The 23049-nt window shown below is 38.7% G+C and overlaps 1 protein-coding gene across 3 annotated transcripts; it reads right to left on the bottom strand.

The window, feature by feature from the left end:
- Positions 1 to 1437: 1437 nt before the first annotated feature.
- LOC137176291 (proline-rich protein 5-like) lies at positions 1438 to 21169 on the bottom strand. Of its 3 annotated transcripts, none has more exons than XM_067582491.1 (10): positions 20853 to 21169; positions 17875 to 17964; positions 14422 to 14613; positions 12920 to 13000; positions 11696 to 11802; positions 8574 to 8665; positions 8343 to 8483; positions 4315 to 4459; positions 3597 to 3902; positions 1438 to 2389 (listed from the first exon to the last, which is right to left on the bottom strand). In XM_067582491.1, the coding sequence occupies exons 2-10, from the start codon at positions 17898 to 17900 to the stop codon at positions 2037 to 2039; spliced, it is 1443 nt and encodes a 480-aa protein (XP_067438592.1). In that variant the 5' UTR covers positions 17901 to 17964; positions 20853 to 21169; the 3' UTR covers positions 1438 to 2036. The 3 variants fall into 3 exon arrangements, with proteins under 3 accessions (XP_067438592.1, XP_067438590.1, XP_067438591.1); XM_067582489.1 differs by having other exon boundaries at positions 14422 to 14626; positions 17876 to 17964; XM_067582490.1 differs by having other exon boundaries at positions 14422 to 14616; positions 20853 to 21168.
- Positions 21170 to 23049: the final 1880 nt, after the last annotated feature.

The following is a 23049-nucleotide window of genomic DNA, read 5'->3' as shown; positions in this document are numbered from 1 at the left end:
TGCTACCCTCCATTATCACAGCATGTTCGACAGTAAGACAGTGACTGTGAAGAACAACACAAGGTGGCAGTGTCTGCAAAGCTTTCTCACTTGCGTTTGAAACCGTGAACCTGTACCAACAGTTTCCCAAATATCAAATATTTATATTTAAATTACAGTTTAGAGATTTTATAACAAAGTTGTGTTCATGTAAAGTGAATAGTTATAAGGTTTTCATCCAAAGTGTTTAATAGAATGTAATATCTCAACAAAATATATAAATATTAGTGTTGCTAATATAATCAAATCAGTTTTGACAGGATGTTTTTGCAATCTTTTAAGTCTTTTTAAGTCTATTTCTAGAATAAAACTGTTTATGATTATTTGGTACTTGGTAAACAAAGTGTATCTCATTTCATTATTCAGCAGATTTCTTTAAAGGCTGCATTCACTCAGAAACAGGAAGAGTTTGAAGCCTGGATGTGATTTTCTCACAGATGTGTAAACAAGGAAAACTTGCATTAAAGATGTTTGTCCCTGTTTAGACAAACATGAAATGAACATAGTTGTATGATAAGAAATTCAGAATGTCGTCCTGTGGATGCAGCAGACGGCACGCAGGAAAATACAGGCTTCCATACTCTCCCATAGCCTGTATGCTCCTGTCAAAACAATTATTAAAAATAACAATATTTTTTTTACAAACCAAGTGTCCTCTGGGCTTCATTGAGGCCTTTGTCAACACAACCAGTTCTGAGGGATTTCTACTGAAAACATTTTCCTCATATTTGCTTGACTGAGAGGACACTGAATGACTCACATTTCAGTGACGATTCTGAACTGACAGGAAGTGAGAGGACGGAGTTTGAAAACAGCAGAACACTGCCAAAACTATATTTCCAAAGAAGAGTGTTATCTCCTTGGCAAGCTGCAATGAGAGAATTCATCAGCATTTAAAGGGAGAAAAAATAGCTATTCATTAACTAATATTTCAACAACTACCCCAGCATTTATTTTATCTAAAAAAACTAAAGCTGTAATCATATTTTCTGCAATTATTTTAACCCACATTAGTATTTTAAAGCACCTCTAAACTAAACTAAAGTAACGTTGATGTGACTGAGGACCAAATTAGCTGTGGGACCAGCTTTCACTTTGATGGTATCAGGCAGTCTGGGTTTGCACCAACATCAAAGCAGCATAAAACAATAGAACATGACATTTGTCACTGATCTTGTGTAGATAAAGCTTTTGGCCAAAAAGCAAAGAATCTGAAATACACCTTGTAAATACATCATGAAGCGCTCTATCCTGCTAGGAGTTTAAACCACTTTCAATATACTGTAGATATTGTAATATAAAGATTAAAATCATAAACAAGGGGCTTATGATCAGTAATGAAAGTAGGAGAGAAGCAGAAAACATCCGGTTTAGACTTCAGTTCAATGGGAGACAAAGTTCAAAAATCAAATTAATATTTTAATAATCAGTTAATAAAATATGTTGAGGTTCATTCAAGCAACAATATATAAGTATAACTGGACATTTGAAAAGTTTAAAAGTTTGAATTGGAGCTATTAAATAGCCGTCGTCTTGAGGAGATATTTGACAATTTGTCAAATATTTTTAGTTTTACTCAGCTATCACCACTAGCACTCTATTTTCCCAGTTTTTATTCATCACAGAAAAAAGGGAAAACTTCCTTCTAAAACTGCAAAACCTGTGATACAACCACTATAGTCTAATCAAATTTCATTAATTTATTCAGCTTGTACGTCAAGAGAATGGTGTGATAATAGCTTCCCAGAGAAGCCGGTGCTGTTTTCAACTGGAGGCAAACAATCCAGAAAGTGTAAATGTTGTACCAGATTTAAATATTGGAAGGATTGATCACATCGCATAGAAAAATATGACAGTTTGAACAAATCCCTGATGATCTAGAGATCTTAGAAAACAGCAGGAGACATCACAGGGTGTGAGGAATGTCAGTCTTGGCTCAGCATTGTGTGCGCATGTCTCCGCATCATCACGTGTATGTGTGTGTGTGTTTCTGTGTGTCACGCCACACTCTGCCTGTTGCTGCCTCTGCTTTGCACCGATCCTCCGGAGCAGCGTCTCGAGAAGTCCAGAAAGATGCCATCATGCTCCGGCTCTGAGTCCAAAGATTCCAGGATGTGGTCCATCATCATCTCCGGGCTAGACGATGGGCTGGGACCGGAGCTCATGTCTGGAACCAGCACTCTGGAGGACAAAGGGGAGTCGAACACCAGTGAGCCTGTGCAGTGTGTGTCATCGCCTGGGGACGGATCAGGGAGGATGGAGGGGGAGTGATGCTGTGGCTGGAGGGAGCGGGGACCTGCGCGACTGCCAACGTCTCTGGGTTGGGGGTCCTGGCTGGAGGTCACAGTGTCTGTAATGGAGAGTTGTAGGGTTAAAATTAATGAATGATCAGTATATTAAAAGATAATCAAAACTCTGTGGTTTCCCTGTTGATCAGATGGCTGTTTCGTCTTTCCAGTGAAGAGAACAGAAGCATCAGTGCTTGAATATGATCAAATATGACCACTTTCACACCAAAATCCCAAATATTCAGTGTTCTGTCTGAATTTTAGCCTCATAACAAAAAGCCTCTGAAGCACCATGTAGACCATGACGGGACACTAGATCTCTCATTTGATATTCCCACTGATTTGCAGGATTGATAGCTCTCACACTGTGGAGCAAAATTGCACTGTTCCTCTGTATGACATTGCATATATAGAAGTGCTTCTCATACAACAGATCATAATAAAATGCCAGAAAGTGTCTCACAACCGTGGCGGGTTTAGCTACATACATTATAAAACCATATATCACTGCATCACCAGCAGACTACAGAGCAGTTTCTTTCCTCAGGCTGTGAGACTCCTCAATTCATCCTCTGCACTCCAATATAAAAAATAGTTTTATTTTTATGACTTATTATTTATTAATCCATTTATATCACTTCTGTTTTTGTGAGTAGCATTAAGGGAATGCAGACTGCATTTCGTTATACAATCTTGTGTTGTAAAATGATACTAAATTAATCTTGAATTATAACAGCCAGTGTAAGGTAACAGAAATAACTCACGTAAACGAATTTGCATGTGAGAGCAACAAGGTGGGAGATGTGTATAAAAAAACTCACTAACATACACAGACATTTAGATTTTATGTTGAATTCTTTGGAATATTACAGTCACATATCAAGATGAATTACATGTGAACAGTAGGGTTTATTCTTAATGTAATTACAAACAAATCTCTAATTTTGATATTGATGAATAGTGATGCAACTTATTATAGCTCGTCCTAATACAGTATTTGGTTGGATGTGCATTCATTTAAAAAGGAAATGATACATTTTTCAGAAATATTACTTTAATTTAATTCATTATTCAAGAACTGAAAGATAAAACATATGTTTGTGCAGAGAAAATATATGAATATAGAAGATTTTTGCAGAGTGTATAAAATAAAAGGCTTTTCTTAGACATTCTTGGACTCAGTTTTACATCTGTCCCTCCAGAAACAATAGCCTCTTGCTATCTTGAAAGTTACAGCTGTCAATGTTTTGTTTTACTCTTTTGTTCTACCTGAAAGTGTAGCAGAGGCTGTGGAAGCCAGGGAGCGGTTGGCGAGGCTGGATGTGCTGGTGTTACTGGTGTTATTGGTGACGCTGGCGGTGGATCCTGCCACAGAGCTGGTCTCCTCCACACAGGACGTCATCTCACATACTGAGTGGCGTCTGATGCCTGCATTTCCTCCCGTAGAGGAGTCTGCGTCGTACTCAACCACAGGGGTCAGCATGGGAACGTTGTAGCTTTTAGAACGTACCACTGGGTTCTTGGCGCCGGGGGGGTTGCCTGCTTTGGAGGGCCAGGAGCGCTGTAAACGCTTTTCTAAAGAGAGTGAGAGAGTGGGAAAAGGAAAGAGAGAATATAGCCGCAAGCTGCAATTTACAGGTTCAAACCTTTTTGCGCTCAACAGAGGGAAGTAGCTGTTGCACATTCACATCATTTCCAGTTATTGAGCCAAGTTTCATGGTTTTAACTCATTCCAGCTCACAGCAATTTGTGCCGCTGCGGCAGGCAACAAACAATAATAACCCGCTACAAACTCAATAGGGCTCTACCCCTTTGAGGTTTGAACCCTAAATCACTTTTTAATTATGATTACTTTATAACTGAAAACATTCCACATAACACTACAGAAAGCCTCAAGTACAAGAAATGATATAAACACAGGAACATGGAACTTGTAACCTTTAAAAACACTCCCATTGGATACACACACACACACACACACACATACCCAACAAGCAGGAGGAGCAGTGCAGATTTGATGATCCATCTCGGGAATATAATCCATGAGTCCCGAGGTAGGGAGAGACCACCTTCTGGATGAGAGACTCCAGCCGCAGGTAGTCGTCTGTTACACCTTTAGATTCATGGACTCCCTGCATCAAACACACACATAGATAAACAAACACAAGTTTGTGTTAGCCAGTAATTGCTGCTTGTTGGCCAGAGGTAGTGGAAACTTTAAAAGTCATAAAAACATTTCCGGGGTCGAAAGAAAGAAAGAAAGAAAGAAAGAAAGAAAGAAAGAAAGAAAGAAAGAAAGAAAGAAAGAAAGAAAGAAAGCTTTCTGTGATTTTATCAGCCTGTTACATACTTTAGAATCGAAAGATCTCTGATAATTTCATTGAATTCATATTATTATTATTTTAGTCCACATTACTTAAATATCTTAGAGTGTTGAGTGAATTTAGTCCCGATCGTAAACTTGTATAAACATGTATAAACATGCTGAGATAACAGAAGCATCAGCGTCATTGCTCAATTTAGATACAGAGACAGACAAAACAAACCGTATGACTGTTTCAATATAGACAGAATTTCTGTGTGGATAGTGAGTGATGAGTGTGAAATTAGTGATAAACAAATAAATAAAGTTGGGAAAAATTTGGGTGGGGGAGTCTGTTACATCAGAGCTGTGCAGTGCAGACTAAACAGAACTTAGTTTCCTCTGAAACAAAACATATGAGTACAGGGAGCTGAATGACCCTCAGAGCAGTTGCTAAAAACAGCAAACTGAGTTCTGCTACGTGACCTGAACCCAACAAACCCGCCAAAACATCAAGGTTCAGGTTGGTTAGTTTTGTCGTATAAAGCTTCCGGCTCAGGTTGTATCAGGTTCAGATATTTACAAGTGTTTACAAGCTAATGTTCAGTAACGGATGAAATAAAACAAGTGTAGTTATGGGTCTCGAGTTGGGTCTAGCTAAATTAATTGATTGTTTGGCCACTTGGGGGCAGTGCAACGGATTGTATTACATAACATTAACACTAACATACAATATTTATTCTCCTTTTCATTCTAGTTTGGTTTCCATCATCTCCTGAGGGAAATATTTGCCTCTGTAGCTGCTAAACGCTCCATTATGTTCACCAGCTAGTTGCTAACTTTGTCGGCTCAAATGTAAGCTGCATGCAAAAAATGTAATTTGATCTATTGTTAATTAAAAATGCTAATTAGAGCAGCTTTCCCAACATGTGTACAGGCCCACACAGAACTCTACTACAACTTCAAAACATATGTGCGAAAAGCATTTCTAAGTAGATCAGTGGCAAACAAATGACACTCATAATTAAGATGGTGCTGTTTTATGAACTCAGTCTTAGTCATGACTAACAAACAAGAACATAAAAACATAAGAACATAAAATGTGTCTTTTTTTCTTATTTTAAAAAGTTACAATCAGTCTGAATCGCTTCCACAATTTTGCTAACTTAAGAGCAAATTTTTACACTGAGGGGTGTGATACACATGAGCCGAGAGCTCACTTCAGGGTCTTCAGAGATCAATCAAATTTCAACACTCTGAATCACTGAGCCCATGCATCAAAACCACAGCGCAGAAACAAACCACATAAATAGAACAGACTTCAGTCAATTGGCGTCACGGCGTCTCAACAGAACGAAAAGGGAAATTACTAACAGATGAAACGAAAAGAAACAAAAACAGCAAATGTTCAGAGCTGAATTTTTTTGTGTTTGACACTCAACTTTTTCTTCTTAACTGCTCTGTTTTCCTGTCTGCTTTCATATATTCGACTGTACCTGTTTTCCATTTCTCTTTCTCTGCTTTATGTTGATTTGGTTTTCACTTCAGGCAAACAAAAACAGACCAGTTACTGTGAAGTTACCCTGCAGTATATATTTGTACAGAATGGATAAAACAGGAAAATAAATATAACCCCTTTTCTCTTTCTGTGTCTTTTTTACTTTCCATGCCTTCCTCTGTCGCACTGTCTTGACCTCCCTCAGTCTGGAAGTAGCAGATTTGCGTCAATGAGTCACTACAGTGACTACAACTAACCCACACAAAGAGACAAACTGTCACAGACTCACAGCTCATACACCCAAACACGCACTTGAAAGCTTTTTCTAAATGCATTCATTTCCTGTCCCACAACTTACCTCTGACCAATTAATGCCTAATTTTAAATATTTAAAGTCCAACAGGTTGACTGTGTGATAAAAATCATCATTTAACCTTTGACTGGTTTCTCAAATCTTCACCGTAGTGACTGCCACTTTAAATTTGATCCTTTGTGAGCCAAAGGTCAACCAAAGAGCAAATGCAAAAAAAACAAAGACCGATTTGAAAACTGTGAATGATGAATGGGTTTTTAAAGTAACTGTTACATAGATCCTCCAAGAGCCCGAATCCTTCTCAGTTTACTCAACAAACCACAGTATGTTCTTTGGGTATCTCAAATAAGATGTTTAGTAAAATATTCAGAAATTACCCAACTGTGCATTCATATGTTAGGATTTGTTTTACTTCTCCTTTTATGAGTTCCAAGAAATTGACAGTATTAGAATTCCCTGCAGCTACTCTGTCCACATGCTAAACCTAAATATTCGCACTTCATTTTGATCAAAAATTCAAAGTAGGGGCGCTGTGGACGATCACCTGACTGCACTCGTCTACTCTGGTCTCCTCTCATGAATTTTTTCTTCTGTACTCAGAAAAAAAGACTGTGTCATCTTCTGAGAACTAGAGTGCTGATCACTTTGATGCAGCAGTTTCAACCTACTTTGTGACAAACTAGATGTACGACTGTGTGTTGTGAGCAGTTCAATCAAAGAGTGGTTTCCCCTTTTTAGATTGTTTGATTTGAATAAAACTACACAATATTAAATTATACAGTTAGGAAAAAACAAAGATTAGAAAAAACAAAGCAGAGGCATCAAACAACCTGTAAAGAGGAAGCAGCACTTTGACCGTCATGCAGTTTAAACTTTATTCGATAGTTATTATGGAATAAAGTCTTGTGCATGTTAGCTACCTCATGGACAAAAAAGAACCTAATTATGTATTGCAGAATTTGTTTTGTCCTTCTTTGCTCCCCATTACTCATGTTGCAAGAATAAGAGACACAGTCATGGATGTGTTCCTCAACAGTGAAATATGGGAAGTAATCGACAATGTCTGGAGCTAATTTTGTGAAAGGAGAAGCGTCTTGAAAATTTGAAAACCCAGTATGTGTTGTGTGCACAAAGAGCGCTGCAACACCACAGTTCAATAACAACTAAACAACTCTCTTCCTGTTCCCATAGGAAGTGAAAATAATGGGTAATTAACTGCGCAGCTACAAGTCACTGCACAATGGATGAATAACTAAACCAAATGAACCTGGTTTGGCTGTATATAAAAAAAATATAAAACTCTAAAGGTCACGCTTCTTACTTTGGGGCGATATCAGTCTCTTACTGTTTTGCTTATTTTTATATATTTACAAACTGACGCAAATTATCCACAGGGGATATGAATATCTGTACTCTCATCACTGAGCTAAGAAAAAATTCACATACTGTATTCCTTTAATCCTTTGCCTCAACTCTAATTCTACATATAAAAATGTACGTTTTGCTCATGAGGGCCAAGACGCTCTACTCAGAATTGACTTATTGGGTTTTTCTGTTTTTGTGAGCATTTCAGGGTCTTAAAGGAAAGTGTAAACAGATAATTCACACACACATACACAGGCAGGGTGCAGAGGGTAGTGACTGGTCATGGGAAGACGACTGTGTTCACATTGAGATTACTTCCTGTGAGATCCCCTTGCAAGAAAAAAAAGCTCAACAAGCTCTTTGTACCCTCTGCTCCTCTTTCCCCATCTGTTGTCATTTACTCTCTCCCCTCAACCCATAGCAGTTATGGATGTTTGTCTGTGCATGCTGTGCGTAGATGAGAGAGATAGCGTGAGGGAAAGACGAAGAGGGAGAAAAATAGACAGAGATAGAGGGTTTGCATGTGTGTGTGTGCACCTGTAGTATCAGCAGCATCTGTATGATAGAAGGAGGAACTCTGGCTCGAGGTCGAGACAGAGCCTCATCCAGTTTCAGGTTAAGGGTGATGATGTTCCTGAAGTGGAGCAGAGCCAACTGACGCACTGACGGTTCTTTTCCCTGAAGGCACACACACACACCCTCACAGGTCAAAACAATAGTTATGTAAGGACAGTATTTATGTATGACTGTATGTATGAGTGCGTGTACCTGCACAGGATAGAAGATGGCCTGCAACATGGACAAAACATCACAGAAGAAGAAGTCCCAGGTGTCAGCCAGAGAGTCCAACAACTTCTGACCTGTATCACACACATGAGGAGGAAGATAATCAGCCAACCACAAGAGAACTACAAAGTCAAAGAAATGACAGTGCAGGCAGTAAACAAGAGATTATACTCAAGTTATGGATGTTTTGGAGAAATATTGCCATCGTAGTTCATTTGATTCATATGATTTGTAATAACAGAAGGAGTTGTCTGCGTTCTTAGTGTTGTTCAAATCTGCCATGTCCATAATGTTGGACACAATCTCAGAGCCCATCAGCTATCGTCTGACGATGATTTAGCATTTACTTGCAGATATGTGTTTAAAAAGATTATGTTGGACATGATGGAGCCTGTGATTTGCAAAGTGAAAATTATGCTGCAATTAAGATATTTAGCCAAATATTGGTCCTGTGCAGATTCACATCTTGGTAAGTTAGGCTTGTTTCTTTTTTTGCATATATCTTGATTGTTTTCTGTGTTTTTCTGTGGTGTAAATTCCAGTATTAAGGACAGCTTTAGTAGCATTTGGGTGTCTGTTCAAATAAGGATGAAGCTCTAATTCATCAAAAGTGTGAAATCTTGAAAGTTAATAAAATGGATGATATGTATTGGCATTTGGTGGGGAACATAATAATAATAATAATAATAATAATAATAATAATAATAATAATAATAATAATAATAATAATAATAATAATGTACAAATGTTTTAGGCACTTCAGATGTTCACGTTCTTATCCATAATGAAATACCATCAAGGAGGCGTCTGATAGGTCCCAAATCTATTCTGCAGCATGACAATGACTCCAAACAAACAGTCAGAGTCATGAAGAACTATCTTCAGTCCTGCAGCAGATGGTTTGGGCCCCCACAGAGCCCTGATTTTAACATCATGGAGTCAGTTTGGGATTATGTAAAGGAACAGAAGCAACTACGATGCCTAAATCCACAGAACAACTGTGGCAACTTCTCCAAGATCCTTGCAACAACCAACCTACCAAGTACCCGCAAAACTGTGCGAAAGTATACCGAGGAGAGCTGCTTCTGTTTTAAAGGTAAAGAGTGTCACACCAATCATAATTTAATTTAGGTTTTCTTCTGTTTACTGAACTTTGTATGAAGTTAAGTAACAAATAAAACTATTCATGGCATCACTTTTGAAAGCATCCTCCTCACTTTATTTTTAGTGTCTAAAACGTTTGCACAGTACTGTTTGTCATATCAACAGGCTCAATTTAAACTTCTAGAAGCTACGACTCACCTTTGTATGATCATATTTAAATGGTCTCTGGCAATAATCTTTGTGATTTGGTCATTAATGAATGTGGCAGAGGCTCGTCATGTGAACGCATCACATGAAATACAAATACATGAATTCCTTCATGACGTACATGACCCTGGAGAATTAACAGATATTCTTTAAGTGCAGCTATTTTTCCACACACACATACACACACACACAAATACTACTACAAACTATTGATTAAACCAGAACAATTGGTCTGTGAATCACTATATGATTGTTTGTACCGCAGTGGTTTGTCATATGTGGAGTGTCTGACTGGATCTTGTATAACTGACGTAAAGCATCACTTCCTGTCTGCTTGCTGTGACGACAGCACTGAAAATCAGTGTGTGTGTGCATGTGTGTATGTGTTTGTGTGCTTTATCCTTATCAAAGGCGCTTCAAAGAAAGGTCACACAGTTACCACAACAGAGAGAATGAAATTATTTCAGTGTCTCTTGTTCTCACCTCGTCAAAGGCTCCCTCTCACTGACTGTTTGTGTTTGCATGTGTGTGTGCGTGTGTGCATGTTTGCATACTGCAGCAAACTGTCCTCCTACAGTAGTGACGATGAAGAGATGGAGTTTTGTTTTCACAGTTCAAACTGATCAATGGTTAACTCCACATCTGTAATTTTAGTCAATTATTATTTTTCCCTGCTAGACTTGTGTCACATGAGATAAAAGTCTTTACATTCATCTCGGACTTTCCCTGAAATGATTCAGTGGCACAGTGAGCTTTCCTCGCCAAAGCCAGGACCCAGTGTCAGTTAATAACAGAGCAAGTCTCAGAACTTAAGGCTCAGCAAAGGGACCTGATTACTTTTGCATTGCATAAAAAAGCATATTGTAGAATTTTGCTTACCTAGAAACGTTCGATGCCTTAGATTTTCTATCTCACATAATTTTTTCATTAAACCTGAGAAAATCTAATTTTCTTTTGAACATTCATCAGACGAATTCTTTTCCTTTTATTATATTTTATTAACAACCCACAGACTCTTCCTTCCAGTTTATATGTATTTATACTTTCATAGCTAAACAACAACCCATATATGTTTTTATATCTACAGACTTGTTTATGTGTAAGTTTTATCTCTGTAAATTTTATCACTGTTACAATTAGTTGATCAATTAGTTATTTTTCTAGAAAAAACGCCACATATTCACTGGTCCCAGCTTTTTAAATGTGAGGATTTTATGCTTTTTGTCATATATCATAGTAAAGTGAATACTTTTGGATTTGGACTGCTGATTGAAAAAAACAAGCAATTTGAATACTTTACCACATGGTGTTTGAAATTATAACGTGCATGTTTCACTATTTTTAGACATTTTGAAGACATAAGAATTCATAACAGTCTATTAATCAATAAAACAGTTGGCAGTTTAATCAATAATGAAAATAATTGTTAGTTGCAGCTCTTGTAAACTTGTTCCAATATCTCAGCTGTAGTCTGAAAAACTCTAGAGATGGAACAAAAGATGACAACGGTGTTATTAATGTATGTTTTTTTAAGCTTGTAATCAGGATAGCGATGTTTAAAGAGTGGGACAGACGGCATTGTGTTTCATTTAGATGTTATGTTGGATAGTTTGGGAAGGGGAAAACTTCAGCGGTGGGGAAATGAGAGAGAAATAAACAGCTTTAAGGAGCTGCTCTTTGGGTACTTAGACGTCTTTCACTAATAATATACTGCAAAAAAGTAATTTACTACCCACATTCCCACTCCCCTCATTAAATGTGGGTGTATATGTTTTGTTTGTGATTATGTGTACCTTCATAGAAGCGGATCTTGTCCCTCAGTATGACCATGCCTTTAGTGAGCAGCTGATTCTGAAGGTACTCAGTGAAGAAGGAGCCCAGCTCCGTCTTCAGCAGCTGCCTGCAAAACAGACAGGACCATGTGAGCGCACACACACACACTGTATTGACGCACAAACACACATTAACAGTAATACCTCCTAAACATGAATCAGAAGTAATGAGCTCTCATGCACTGGCAAGCTGCAGTATTTAAACAGCAGCAGACTCAGGAAATGAGAAAAGATGTTGTTCACACTGAAAACAAAAGGCTACAGCAACGTCAGAACATTTCAATAACAGGATTTTCCACTGATAAACAGTTCACACAGGTAGAGATTAGTATGACATCTCAGTTGCTGTTATTACAGGAAGAGAAACATTTCACCTTTAACCTTTGTAGGAACAAAACATCACTGTGCAAACAGTATATGTTTGTCGACATAAAAAGATCATTTAAAAAGCCTGTTGATCTCTTCCAAATAAAAATAAGCATACAGAAATGACTACTGATACAGATACAGAATGACTACTGTTGTGTATTAAAGCTTTTATGTTAATTTTAGATGCAACACAACCTCAGGACATGTTAGACTGCTGCGCTCTGGGAAGTTTAACCATCACTTGCGCCAAATAACGTGTGTGCATGTATGCAGTGTATGTGTATGTGCGCAGTAACATTTACTGTACATGACTGGAGTCAGTTTTGACAGGCCTGTCTTAACTGCCCAGAGCTATACTGTAATTAAACACCAAACACACAACAGTGGCCCCTCCATAACCTCAACCTGTCTTTTCCCCTCATAAACAAGGTGTTTCTGGTTCAGTGAACACAGTCAAGAATAGCAGCAGTAAAACAAATAAAACCTTACCTGCGATGTGGTGACGCCATGCGAGCGATGGTAAAATTAACCAACCAGTAAAGACTAAATTTAGAGTGCTGAAGCTGTCGTTGTGTGTATATGGGAGTAAGAGTGTGTGTGTGTGTGTGTGTGTGTGTGTGAGAAATTTGTCACAACTGCAAGGGAAGATGAGGAATTACAGAAGAAAACACTGTAATTTAGCTCAATTTCCTCCTAAAATATAAACCAGCTTAAGCTCCAAATTTGGCATGCTTGTGTGAAAGTCAGCGAGAAAGTCAGAAAAACAGACAAACAGCAAATAAGGCAGACAGAAGGATGAAGAGACGGAAAACTAACCTGACACCTTCATTCAGAGTGTAGAGTTCATTATCTCCCAGATCCTTCCTCTGGAAAACTGAGATCACTGCGTTGTGGATGCTGAAACAGATAGAAACATGTACAGAAGAAGCATTTAGTGGACATGTTCACAGAGACAAATCAATAGAATAATATTCAATTAATAAACAATACACACGATTACTACATGAATGCTGCATGCAGCAAAATTTCATACAAAAAATACAACTGAAGCTAAAATTACAGAGTAGATTTGCCACAATTATGCACAAGCTCATGTAAGTGAAATCCCTTAGAAAGCAATGGAAATGGTCTCCATTCAGGTTTGTTTATTGAGTAATGTATCACAGGCTGTTCAGGTGGATCATCTTGTCATCATGTCTAGAGCTGCAATTATTAGCCGATTAATAATCGACAACTAATTTTATAACTTAAAATATAACAACTTATTAGTCGTTCTGAATATTTTGTTAAAGAAAAAATATGATTCTAGCTTCTCAAATATAAATATTCTCTGATTTATTTTGTCTTCTATGACGGTAAACTGATTATCGGTAGGGGGTGGATTGTTGGTCGAGACAAAAGAAGACATTTGAGGCCATCACCCTGGGCTTTAGGAAACAACACTGATCAACGTTTGTTTTACCATCTTCAGACACTTAATGGACTAAATGACTAATCAATTAATCTGGAAAACAGTTGACAGATTAATCGACAATGAAAATAATCATTAGCTGTGGCCCTAGTCACATTATTTCAGAGTAATGAGGCTCTAAAATTGTTAAGTTATTGCTTGTTGCACTTTTGAGTCATAAACATTTAAATAAGATAGTTCAGCTTTAATCATGATCCTAAATCATTAATAACAAACTCCAAAAGGACTCCTTAAAGAAGAAAGAAAACATTTTTAGGAATATGAGAACATATAAAGACTAGAACACTGACAACGACCACATTCATAAAGTATAGAGTAAGAGGGATATGAACTTGTTTCAATGGAGGTTTAGGTCCAGCTTATGTGCTCATATGACTCTCCAACCTCCCAGTAAACAGAGCTCTTGCTTCACTTTCGGCTGTCTAGTTTTAAATAAAGCCGAAATACCATTAAAATAACCCAAGAAAAGAATCTATGAGGCAGAATAAGATGAAAGGAGTGAGGGATGGATGGAGATAAAGAGAGATAGTGATGGAGCCTGAGGGAAGAGAGAATGAAAGAGTTGATGCATACGTGTGTTTGTGTGTAAAAAAAAAGTTCCTATTCATAGCATGAATAACATAAAGCTTTTTGCTAGAGAATTTTATTCCAACGTGGCATGCCTAGGGAAAAAAGGCACACACACACACACAAACACATGTGCATGTGTGTGTAAACGCAGGCATGGGAGCTTGAGTAGGCACACATGTGTGACCAAAAAAAAAACATATTTTCACATTTAACCAAATATGAAAGTAAACCAACATTCGATTAGGAATATAAACCTCAATATTTCTTCCACACCAACCTGTTCCAGGTGGCGTTGGCCCCGGCCCTCCTCTGCTGGGTCCCTTTGTCCCTGCTGCACTCCTCCGCCAGGCCCCCAGCTGTTCCACCCTTCTCCCCTCCTCCTCCTCCTCCTCCTCCTGAGGTTTTTGCCTGTGAGAGGTCTGTCAAACTAGAGGATGAGCTGCTGCCCAACCTCAGCCTGCTGTGGAGACTCCTCGAAATCCAAAAGGAAGAAAAGGAGAAATAATAATAAGCACAAGCTGCATTCGTTATTGGACAATATTGATGTGGAAAGTGGAGCCATCCAAATACAATAGTAGGTTTTTTTGACCACAAAAGCTGTAGGCTTTTGAAATATTTCCTTTCTTTTTCATGAAACTAAAAAAAAAAATTCTTCTCTTGCATGGTCTGTAATCTTCATCTTCTTGGCTTATTCTAGGTGAACAACCAAGCCACCATACTGAACAGATAAAATAGATCGTCACAAAGAGAAACTTAAACCCACGCCAATAGATGATCCAAAACAAAAAGACATAAAAGTACAACTGTTACGCAAACACGCCACCGCAGATTTCCTGATTTTAATGGCAGGCAACATTAGCATTTATTGATGGACGATTACTTTTTATAACCCATCTGTTAATGTTTACACAAGCTGATGCACTGCTGCTTTGGAAACATACAGTAGAGACATGGGTACAGTTAAAGAGGCCAAGAGAAGGATAATGTCAGTCAACCTGCAGGAGGACATTTTAAATAGAGAAAGAATGAGAAGAAGAAAAAAAAAAAACAGGACAGGGAAAGAGGAGAAAATGTAAATACAAGGCGACGGAGAGATAAGAAGCTCAAGAGGAGAGTAGAGAAAGAGGAAGGATGAGGAGAAAGGAGTTTAACACGCTAGAGGAGGTGCAGAAAAAAAAAAGAAAAAGGATAAGATGAACAGAAAACAGGACAGTGAAGTGAGAAATGGTGACTGAAACAAAAGAGATGTGAAAAAAGAGGATAAAGAAACTTGCGGTCTGGATGCACTCTGAATAAAGTGCATCCAGACTGCAAGTCTGTCCATGGAAATGAAAGAAATATCAACAGCATTTTCAGTCTCAGCAGAGTGGTTGAGATGATGTCATTTTTATCTTTAAAAAAAACTAAATTTTGATCAAATTGTATTAAATTCATACAGAGACAGTTAACTTAGTGTGTGTGTGTGTGTGTGTGCTATCTACAAATTTGAGTTGAGAGGCGTGACATTTTTGGAAATTGAGGACATTTTTTCAAATTCTTACATTTTAAAAGGGCCAGTTGAGGGTCAACATATGATTTTAGGGATTGAGGTTAGTATTAGGTTCAGGTTGAGTTTAGGACATGGGGTTCAGGTTAGGAATGTACATGTGATGGTTAATGTTAGGAGCTAGGGAAAACATTATGTATATAGGGCACTCTTAAGAATAGAGGTATAAACGTGTGTGAAAAAGGAAACACAGCAGACAGAAAATGAAACTAGTGTAAAACTGCTAAATATGTCAGAATATGAAGAAATGTTTTGTCTTGTGTAAAGTGTATTTGTTATATACTGTATAAAGCTTAGTCCATCTGCAACAATTTTGACAATCGATTTATCATTTATCAAGCAAAAATTGACAAAAAAAATCAGTTGTTCCAGTTCCTCAAATGTGTAGATTTAATGCTTTTCTTTGTTTTCTGGGACAGATTAAAAACCCTTTGAGTTTTGGACTGTTGGTCAGACAAAACAGGCCATACGAGGACGTCACATTGCCTCCCAGGGAATTGTGATGGGCATCTTTTATTTTTTTCTGATATTTCATAGACCAAAAAATCAATATATGCAGAGTAATTAGTTGTATCCCTAGTTATATGTGTGTGTATTATGTATGTTCTATGTATATATACAGGCAAGTATAAATATACACATTGCAAAGTTCTTTACTTTAGATTATTACTGTCTCTGCTGTCCAAAGGAAGAAAAGACTTTCACATTCCTTCATTCAAACGAACTAGTTGAAAAAGTTCCCTACACACACACACACACTTGCATATTCTGTACTTACTCTAGTAACTGAAAAGGCACCACATATCCCCACTCCATGAGTGCGTGTGTGTCACACTGATCAGAACGAGAGGTGGATGAAAGTCTCTTTCTTTGTCCTCAAGGGTCTCTCTCTCACTCTTTCACATGCATACCTTACCCTCCTCTTCCTCCATCTTCTCTCATGTTTCCTTTCTCTCCCTTCCACTTCTCTCTCTACTCTCTCAGTTGTCCTACCTGAACTCTTTCTACCCTCTTCTCTCCAACTTCTCTCTCCACTTGCCAGTCTGTGCCAGCCGGTGACCATGCAACCCTGTGAGCTTTTGTGCCAGGCGAACAAAGGAACCCTTTGAGGTTCAAGAGCTGCCAAGAGGGAGGGGAAGGCTTTAAAGGTGACACACATTTCACTTCCTCCTCCTCTTTGTGTGAGGCCCAAGACAGTCCACAAGCTGTATTTGAGGTGTTATCACATGCTGATGAATTCACTGATCATTGTTTGATATTTCTTTATACACTGGATTGATTTTGTCTGCTACTTTCTGTCATCTGTAGTTTATTCTTTTCTTTTAAAGAAAAGTAGGAAGATGCATGCCAAATCAAGATTGGAGAAAAAATAGGGACTCAGAGAAAAGATATAAAGTGGGAGAAGGAAAAACGAGGGGATGGAAAATCAGAGGCAAGAATAATGAATATGGCAGCGAATAGGAGAGAAGGTGTATGTGTGTGTCTCTGCATGTGTGTGTTGTAGGTGTGTCTGTCAACCTGGATCTTCATATAACTCCACATAAATAGGTCAGTGGGAAAAACAGGAGCCCTGGGCTCAGACACTCACACACACACATACACGGGGACACTCATAAATACTCGGAGACTGCTCACGTCAAAGTGAGGACGAGCTTCCAAATTCTCTTAGAAAAGGTTCAGTGTTGTACCTTGTGCCACTCCACGTAGAGGCACTTTAAGAAAAGTTTTTTTTTCTTAAAGAATGGATGATGCAGAGCATAAAACAGAGGCAGAACATACTGAGACTTGGAGTGAATGCTGAGCTGCAAACAGTGTCTGCTGATGGAAAAAGGGATATATTTCTACATTTGTATAAATTAAAGGGCATTGATGTGACCTGGAAGTTAGATACTTTTTGTTTTTGGCCCTGAAACAACAAGAAGAGTTGAGTGAGAAAAGGCTTTGGTCTAATTACTAAACAAACGAGGATAAGGGGGATGTTTGTATGAATGAAAGAATGAATGAGGTCATTCAGGAATGTGTGTGAGTGTATGTGTTTTCGCTTTCATCCACCTTTGTGTGTCCCAGAGGACCGAGACAAAGAGAGAAAAAGAAAAAAAGTACCGGAGCTGCAGTGAAACTCTGAATGAGACCTGCTAGCTGAAGTGTGTGTACGTGTGTGTGTGTGTTTGTGGGTTTTCTTACCTCCTTAACGAGCCCTCTCGTTCCATGTTAAACGTGCCCTGCAGCTGCGACCTAGTGACCGCCCTGCGACCGCCACAAACCAGTCAGCATCTGAAAAAGAAAAAAAGGTGAATTATTAGTAGAGATCATAATCTGACAACAAATGTTACTGACACAGTTTCACTTTCGTTCAACTAGGAAACTTTATGAAGCTTTAACAACTTGATTTTCAAGTGTGAAACTCCAGTGAATACATCTCTCTCTTGGAAGACATTTTGACATGTCTTCCAAGTTTCAGGGTCCTGCTTTTGTGATGCTGGCACACTGTCAGACTGTCTTACTGGCACACTGTCATGGCTTACTGGCACAATTGAATGGAACAGAGCCATTGTTAACCATTATTAGTAACACATATGTTTTTCCTACTATGACAAGTTACGCTAAAAAGGCATGTGGCATATTTTTAGAAATCAAATACATATGAGCAACCTGGAGAAAATCAAAATCTTGTTTATTTCAAATTGGAAGCATTTGGCATTAAAACAGTTTCACCCTTATATCCTTAAAGGTGCATTAATATCTATACAGGAAGGGGGTCCTCTTCCACGGAGCCCGCCATGTTGTGCGGCCACTTTAGGTTCTCCTAATTGCTTGTAAGGGGAAGGGGAGTGGTATTCAATTTGTTGCAATCTGCAGCCTCACCACTATATCCCACTATATCCTACACACTGGTCCTTTAAGTATCCTTAGTATGGGTATATTTAGTCTGCTTCATCAACTGCCAACACATTTATCCAACTACAAGAGCCCTTCTGATTAGGAGAATTAGGAGAGTGTTTTTCAATATGAGGGGCTAATGAAAAATGGGATTAAATGTGCTTTTACACATGCTGCATTTGAGTTAATGAAAAGTGATATCAAGTGAGTTTTGGAAAATCCATTTTCACTTGTCAAAGATTTCATACTTCAAAGTTGCATTTTATAGTTTCAGAGCTTTTTATAGCCAATATGTATAGGATTGAAAAATTTCAGACTTGGCAACCTTTGTGATTGTATTAAAAAAAAAGACACTGTGGCAGATAGATACACACCGATTCCCCTACTGACCCCACATACTGGGATGAATATACTGAAAGCAACACAGACTGTAACAATTGTCTCCCTTTTTTTTTTTTTTAACAAACAAAACCATAAGCCCTCCCCATGATTTGAAAGATGCTGCTCATGACGACTTTCCATGTTGTTCAAATGTTAGAGATTACAATGTGCTCTATGACTGTTGCAGTACTCAGAGCAACAACTACAGTAAACTCACTGACACACACAGACAGACAGGTGGTCTGCTCCGCCTCTCCCTAACAAGACACAGTATTCTAATTAAATTAAAGTGGTTGAGTCAGACATCTGATCCTGCCGCAAACTCAAATGCCCCTACTCGCTTGCTCGCTCGCTCACTCATTCACACACACACACACACACACACACACACACACACACACAGAGATAGAATGACACATTTATCAGGCAGGTTTGTAGTACAGGGCCAAACAGGGTAAAGCTGTGGCTTCCTCATGACCTATAATGCCGTGTCAACCAAAACATTTTTGCTTTTCATTCTTTTAGTCCCGCTGCCTTGTTTAAAGTGTCATGAAAACTGTAGGTGGATTTAGGAGCGAGGTCCCTGGTGAAGGTCATAGTCAGAGCAGACATTGTCTGTTTAGATGAAAACTCTGACCGTATTGACTTTAAGTAATGACTCTCCAGTGGTTTAGGTTTTACTTCCTGGAAATTGTATTTTGTTGCCACGCAATATAAACTATAACCTGCTGTTGCCTGGTGGCTGCAGGCGTTACCTCGTCCGTATAATTTACTTATCTACGTTTTTATCCAATTGTCTTTTTAACTTCTCTGTTCAGCACTTTGGTCAAAATCTGTTGTTTTTAAATGTGCTCTTGAAATAAATTGACTTGGCCGGACCTGAAAAGCACCACTTTCAATTCCTGGACTGTGTGGGGATTGTGTCTGGTAAAAAGGTGAATGATATTACAGCCATAACTTTGTCTAGATGCGTGTCTGTGCCTCACTGTAGCTCCAGTAAGTCACACTCGGCCCTGAAGACGGGAAATGTCTTCGGATTAAATGACATTAATCCGGGTGCTGCAAGTTCTGCAGCACCAACTCTGTGTCTGCCATGCGCCACACTACAGTGCGGTTTAATGTGTTGCTTTAGGGTACTTAGGGTGTAGTTATTTGGATTTTGGAGTGTGTTTCTCATTCAGCCTCAGGCCACATTTTCATGAGCAGGCCGGGGAATGAACCCAGCGAGCTCAAACTCATTTAAAATAATAAAGCGTCCTCTTCCAGACTCTCTCTCAGCAGCAGACGGTTCACATTATAAGTAGATATCAAGGACTCCACTGCTGAAAATTAACACCCATAATCTGCCTCAACTGGAAACGCCACACATACACACACACACCATTCTGCAGACTGGCAGCATGACAGGGAAATTACCACCCTGCACCAGACAAGTGATCAAGTAAATGTTGCCTGTGTCTTGCAGCAGGTTTGTCTGCTTTATAGCTACCAGCCTCTCTGGCAGAAAACCAAACCAAAATTTGGAGATCCAGAAAAAAACAAATCTTTTAAAAGCTATCCTGTCCTGATTAACACTCTTCAAGTGTGCCTTTGCAAACTGTGGGTAACTTAGTGCACTTCAGCTTGCATGCAAACTGTGCAATGCAAACCTGGAATATGGTGCATGACAACAGTCATTAATTACATCAGTCGCAGAGGAAAGTCACATTTTTCCTATATGGAGCTAAAGGGGAATTTACATTAGTGTACTTAAAGGAATTTAAGCTAATAGTAGACCATTTGTATATGATAACAGCGTATAGTTTTGCTGTTTATTCTTCTATCATTATAAAACGGACTAGAGGACGGTTTCTTTTCTTAAGTTTGGACCGAGTTAATCGATTTTCATATTGTATACTCACTTTTTCAGAAGTCTTCTCTATTTTATCATCCAGCAATAAAGCCCAAAATAACTCCTGTATGTCTTAAAGATGAAGGTCCACGCGGCGGTTAAATCGTCCTCAAACGTCCGCGTGAAGAAGGCGCACGTTCTCCCGAAAAGATCCGAGATAACTGGATATGAACCCGCGCGAGCTGCGAGCTGTCAGCGCGGCTTTCTGGACTCTCCGAAAGAGTGTGCGAGAGAGAGAGAGAGAGAGGGAGAGAGAGAGAGTGAGTGAGTGGGTGGCATAGAAAGCGACTGTCTGTCAGAGTGACGAATGACGGTGTGTGTGTGAGTGTGTGTGTGTGTGTGTGTGTGAGAGAGAGAGAGAGAGAGAGAGGTGTGGAAAGTGTTAGCGGTCAGTGAGGTGTGAAGTGTATAAGTAAATAGTAGTGCATGTTTAAAAGATTGTTAAAAAGCAAAAGTGGCAAGATGTTATAGCGGGGTGACATGAGAGGGCGATGAGTGGGCGTCAACAAATAAAAATACATAGACCTACTATTTTTTCAAGTGAATGACAAAAGAAAGCAACCAATAGCCTACTGCAATTAAAGAAATGTTCTCTGACTGAAATTGGTATGTGATATACTGCAGGGCTGCAACTAACAATTATTTCGATTATCAATTATTCTGTCGATTATTTTCTCAATTAATCAATTAATCATTTGGTCTTTTAGAATGTCAGAAAATGGCGAAAAATGTCGATCACTGTTTCCTAAAGCCCATGATTCAAACTTAAAGGACCAGTGTGTAAGATTTAGTGGCATCTACTGGTGAGGTTGCAGATGTCAACCAGCTGAATACCCCTCATCCTCCCCTCCCAAGCGTGTAGGGGAACCTAAGGTGGCTGCAAAATAGGGCTGGGCAATATATCGATAATATATCGATACCGTCAAGTGACACTAGATATCATCTCAGATTTTGGATATTGTAATATCATGATATGGCATAAGTGTTGTCTTTTCCTGGTTTTAAAGGCAGTATTACAGTAAAGTGATGTAATTTTCTGAACATACCAGCCTGCCGGCTGTTCTATTAATTCACTTTTCCCACTTAGTCATAATATCCACACGACTGATGATTCTTTATCAAAAATTTCATTGTGTAAATATTTTGTGAATGCTCCAATAGTCACCCCTACCATATTGTTGCATTATCGATATCGAGGTATTTGATCAAAAATATAGTGATATTTGATTTTGTACATATCGCCCAGCCCTACCGTGAAAAACGCGAAAGGTCCTCTCTGGAGCCAGTGTTTAGTTTGTCCGTCCTGGGCCACTGTAGAAACATGGTGGTGCAACATGGCGGCCTCCATGGAAAAGAATCCACTCCCTATTGTAGATATAAAGGGTTCATTCTAAGGTAACAAAAACAGGATTCTTATTTTCAATGGATTATACACTAATTAAAACATACTTATGAATTTTATATTCCATTTCTGCCAAGTCTGTTACGCTAGATGTCGCTACACTCTACACACTGCATCTTTAAATGTCTTGTTTTGTCTCAACCAACAGGCCTCAACCCAAAGATATTCAGTTCACTATCATAGAGGACTAAAGAAACCAGGAAATATTCACATTCAAGAGGATGGAAGCAGACAATTTTTGCACTTTTTCTTAAAAAATGACTAAAAAACGATTAAGTAATTATCAAAATCATTTCCGCTCTAGTACACTGTACTGGAATGTTCAGAGAGCAAACACACATAGATGAGGTCCAGCTGGATTTGTGGCAGGCATTGGGGTCATACTATAAAATCACAAATGTAAACCTCATGGCGGTGCTAAAGGAGACATCAGGGATCTGCAAAGTCATCAGGATTCATCATGTGAGAACAATGATTTTCTGTGCAGAATTTTGTGCCAATTCATCCAGTAAATGTTGAGATAATTCACCGGATAAGTGTAGACTTTGATCACCAAAGTCATCATAATACATCCTCTGGGCACCATGGATATCTGTAACTAATTTCATGGCAATCCATTCAATGGTTGTTGAGTATTTCACTAAAACCTCGAGGTGCAGCTGCCATTGTTAGAGTCCACTGAAGAGAATCTGCAACTTCTTCAGCAGGGCTGTAAGGACTTTGTTTGGAAAGAAAAAGAGCAAAAAGAATGCTGAATGAGGATATTTCTTCTTTGTTTTGCCTGGTAAAAATCATTACAATGCAA

Source organism: Thunnus thynnus, chromosome 23 (assembly GCF_963924715.1).
Source record: "Thunnus thynnus chromosome 23, fThuThy2.1, whole genome shotgun sequence".
Classification (NCBI taxonomy): domain Eukaryota; kingdom Metazoa; phylum Chordata; class Actinopteri; order Scombriformes; family Scombridae; genus Thunnus; species Thunnus thynnus.
This window is presented reverse-complemented; position numbering and strand designations above follow the sequence as displayed.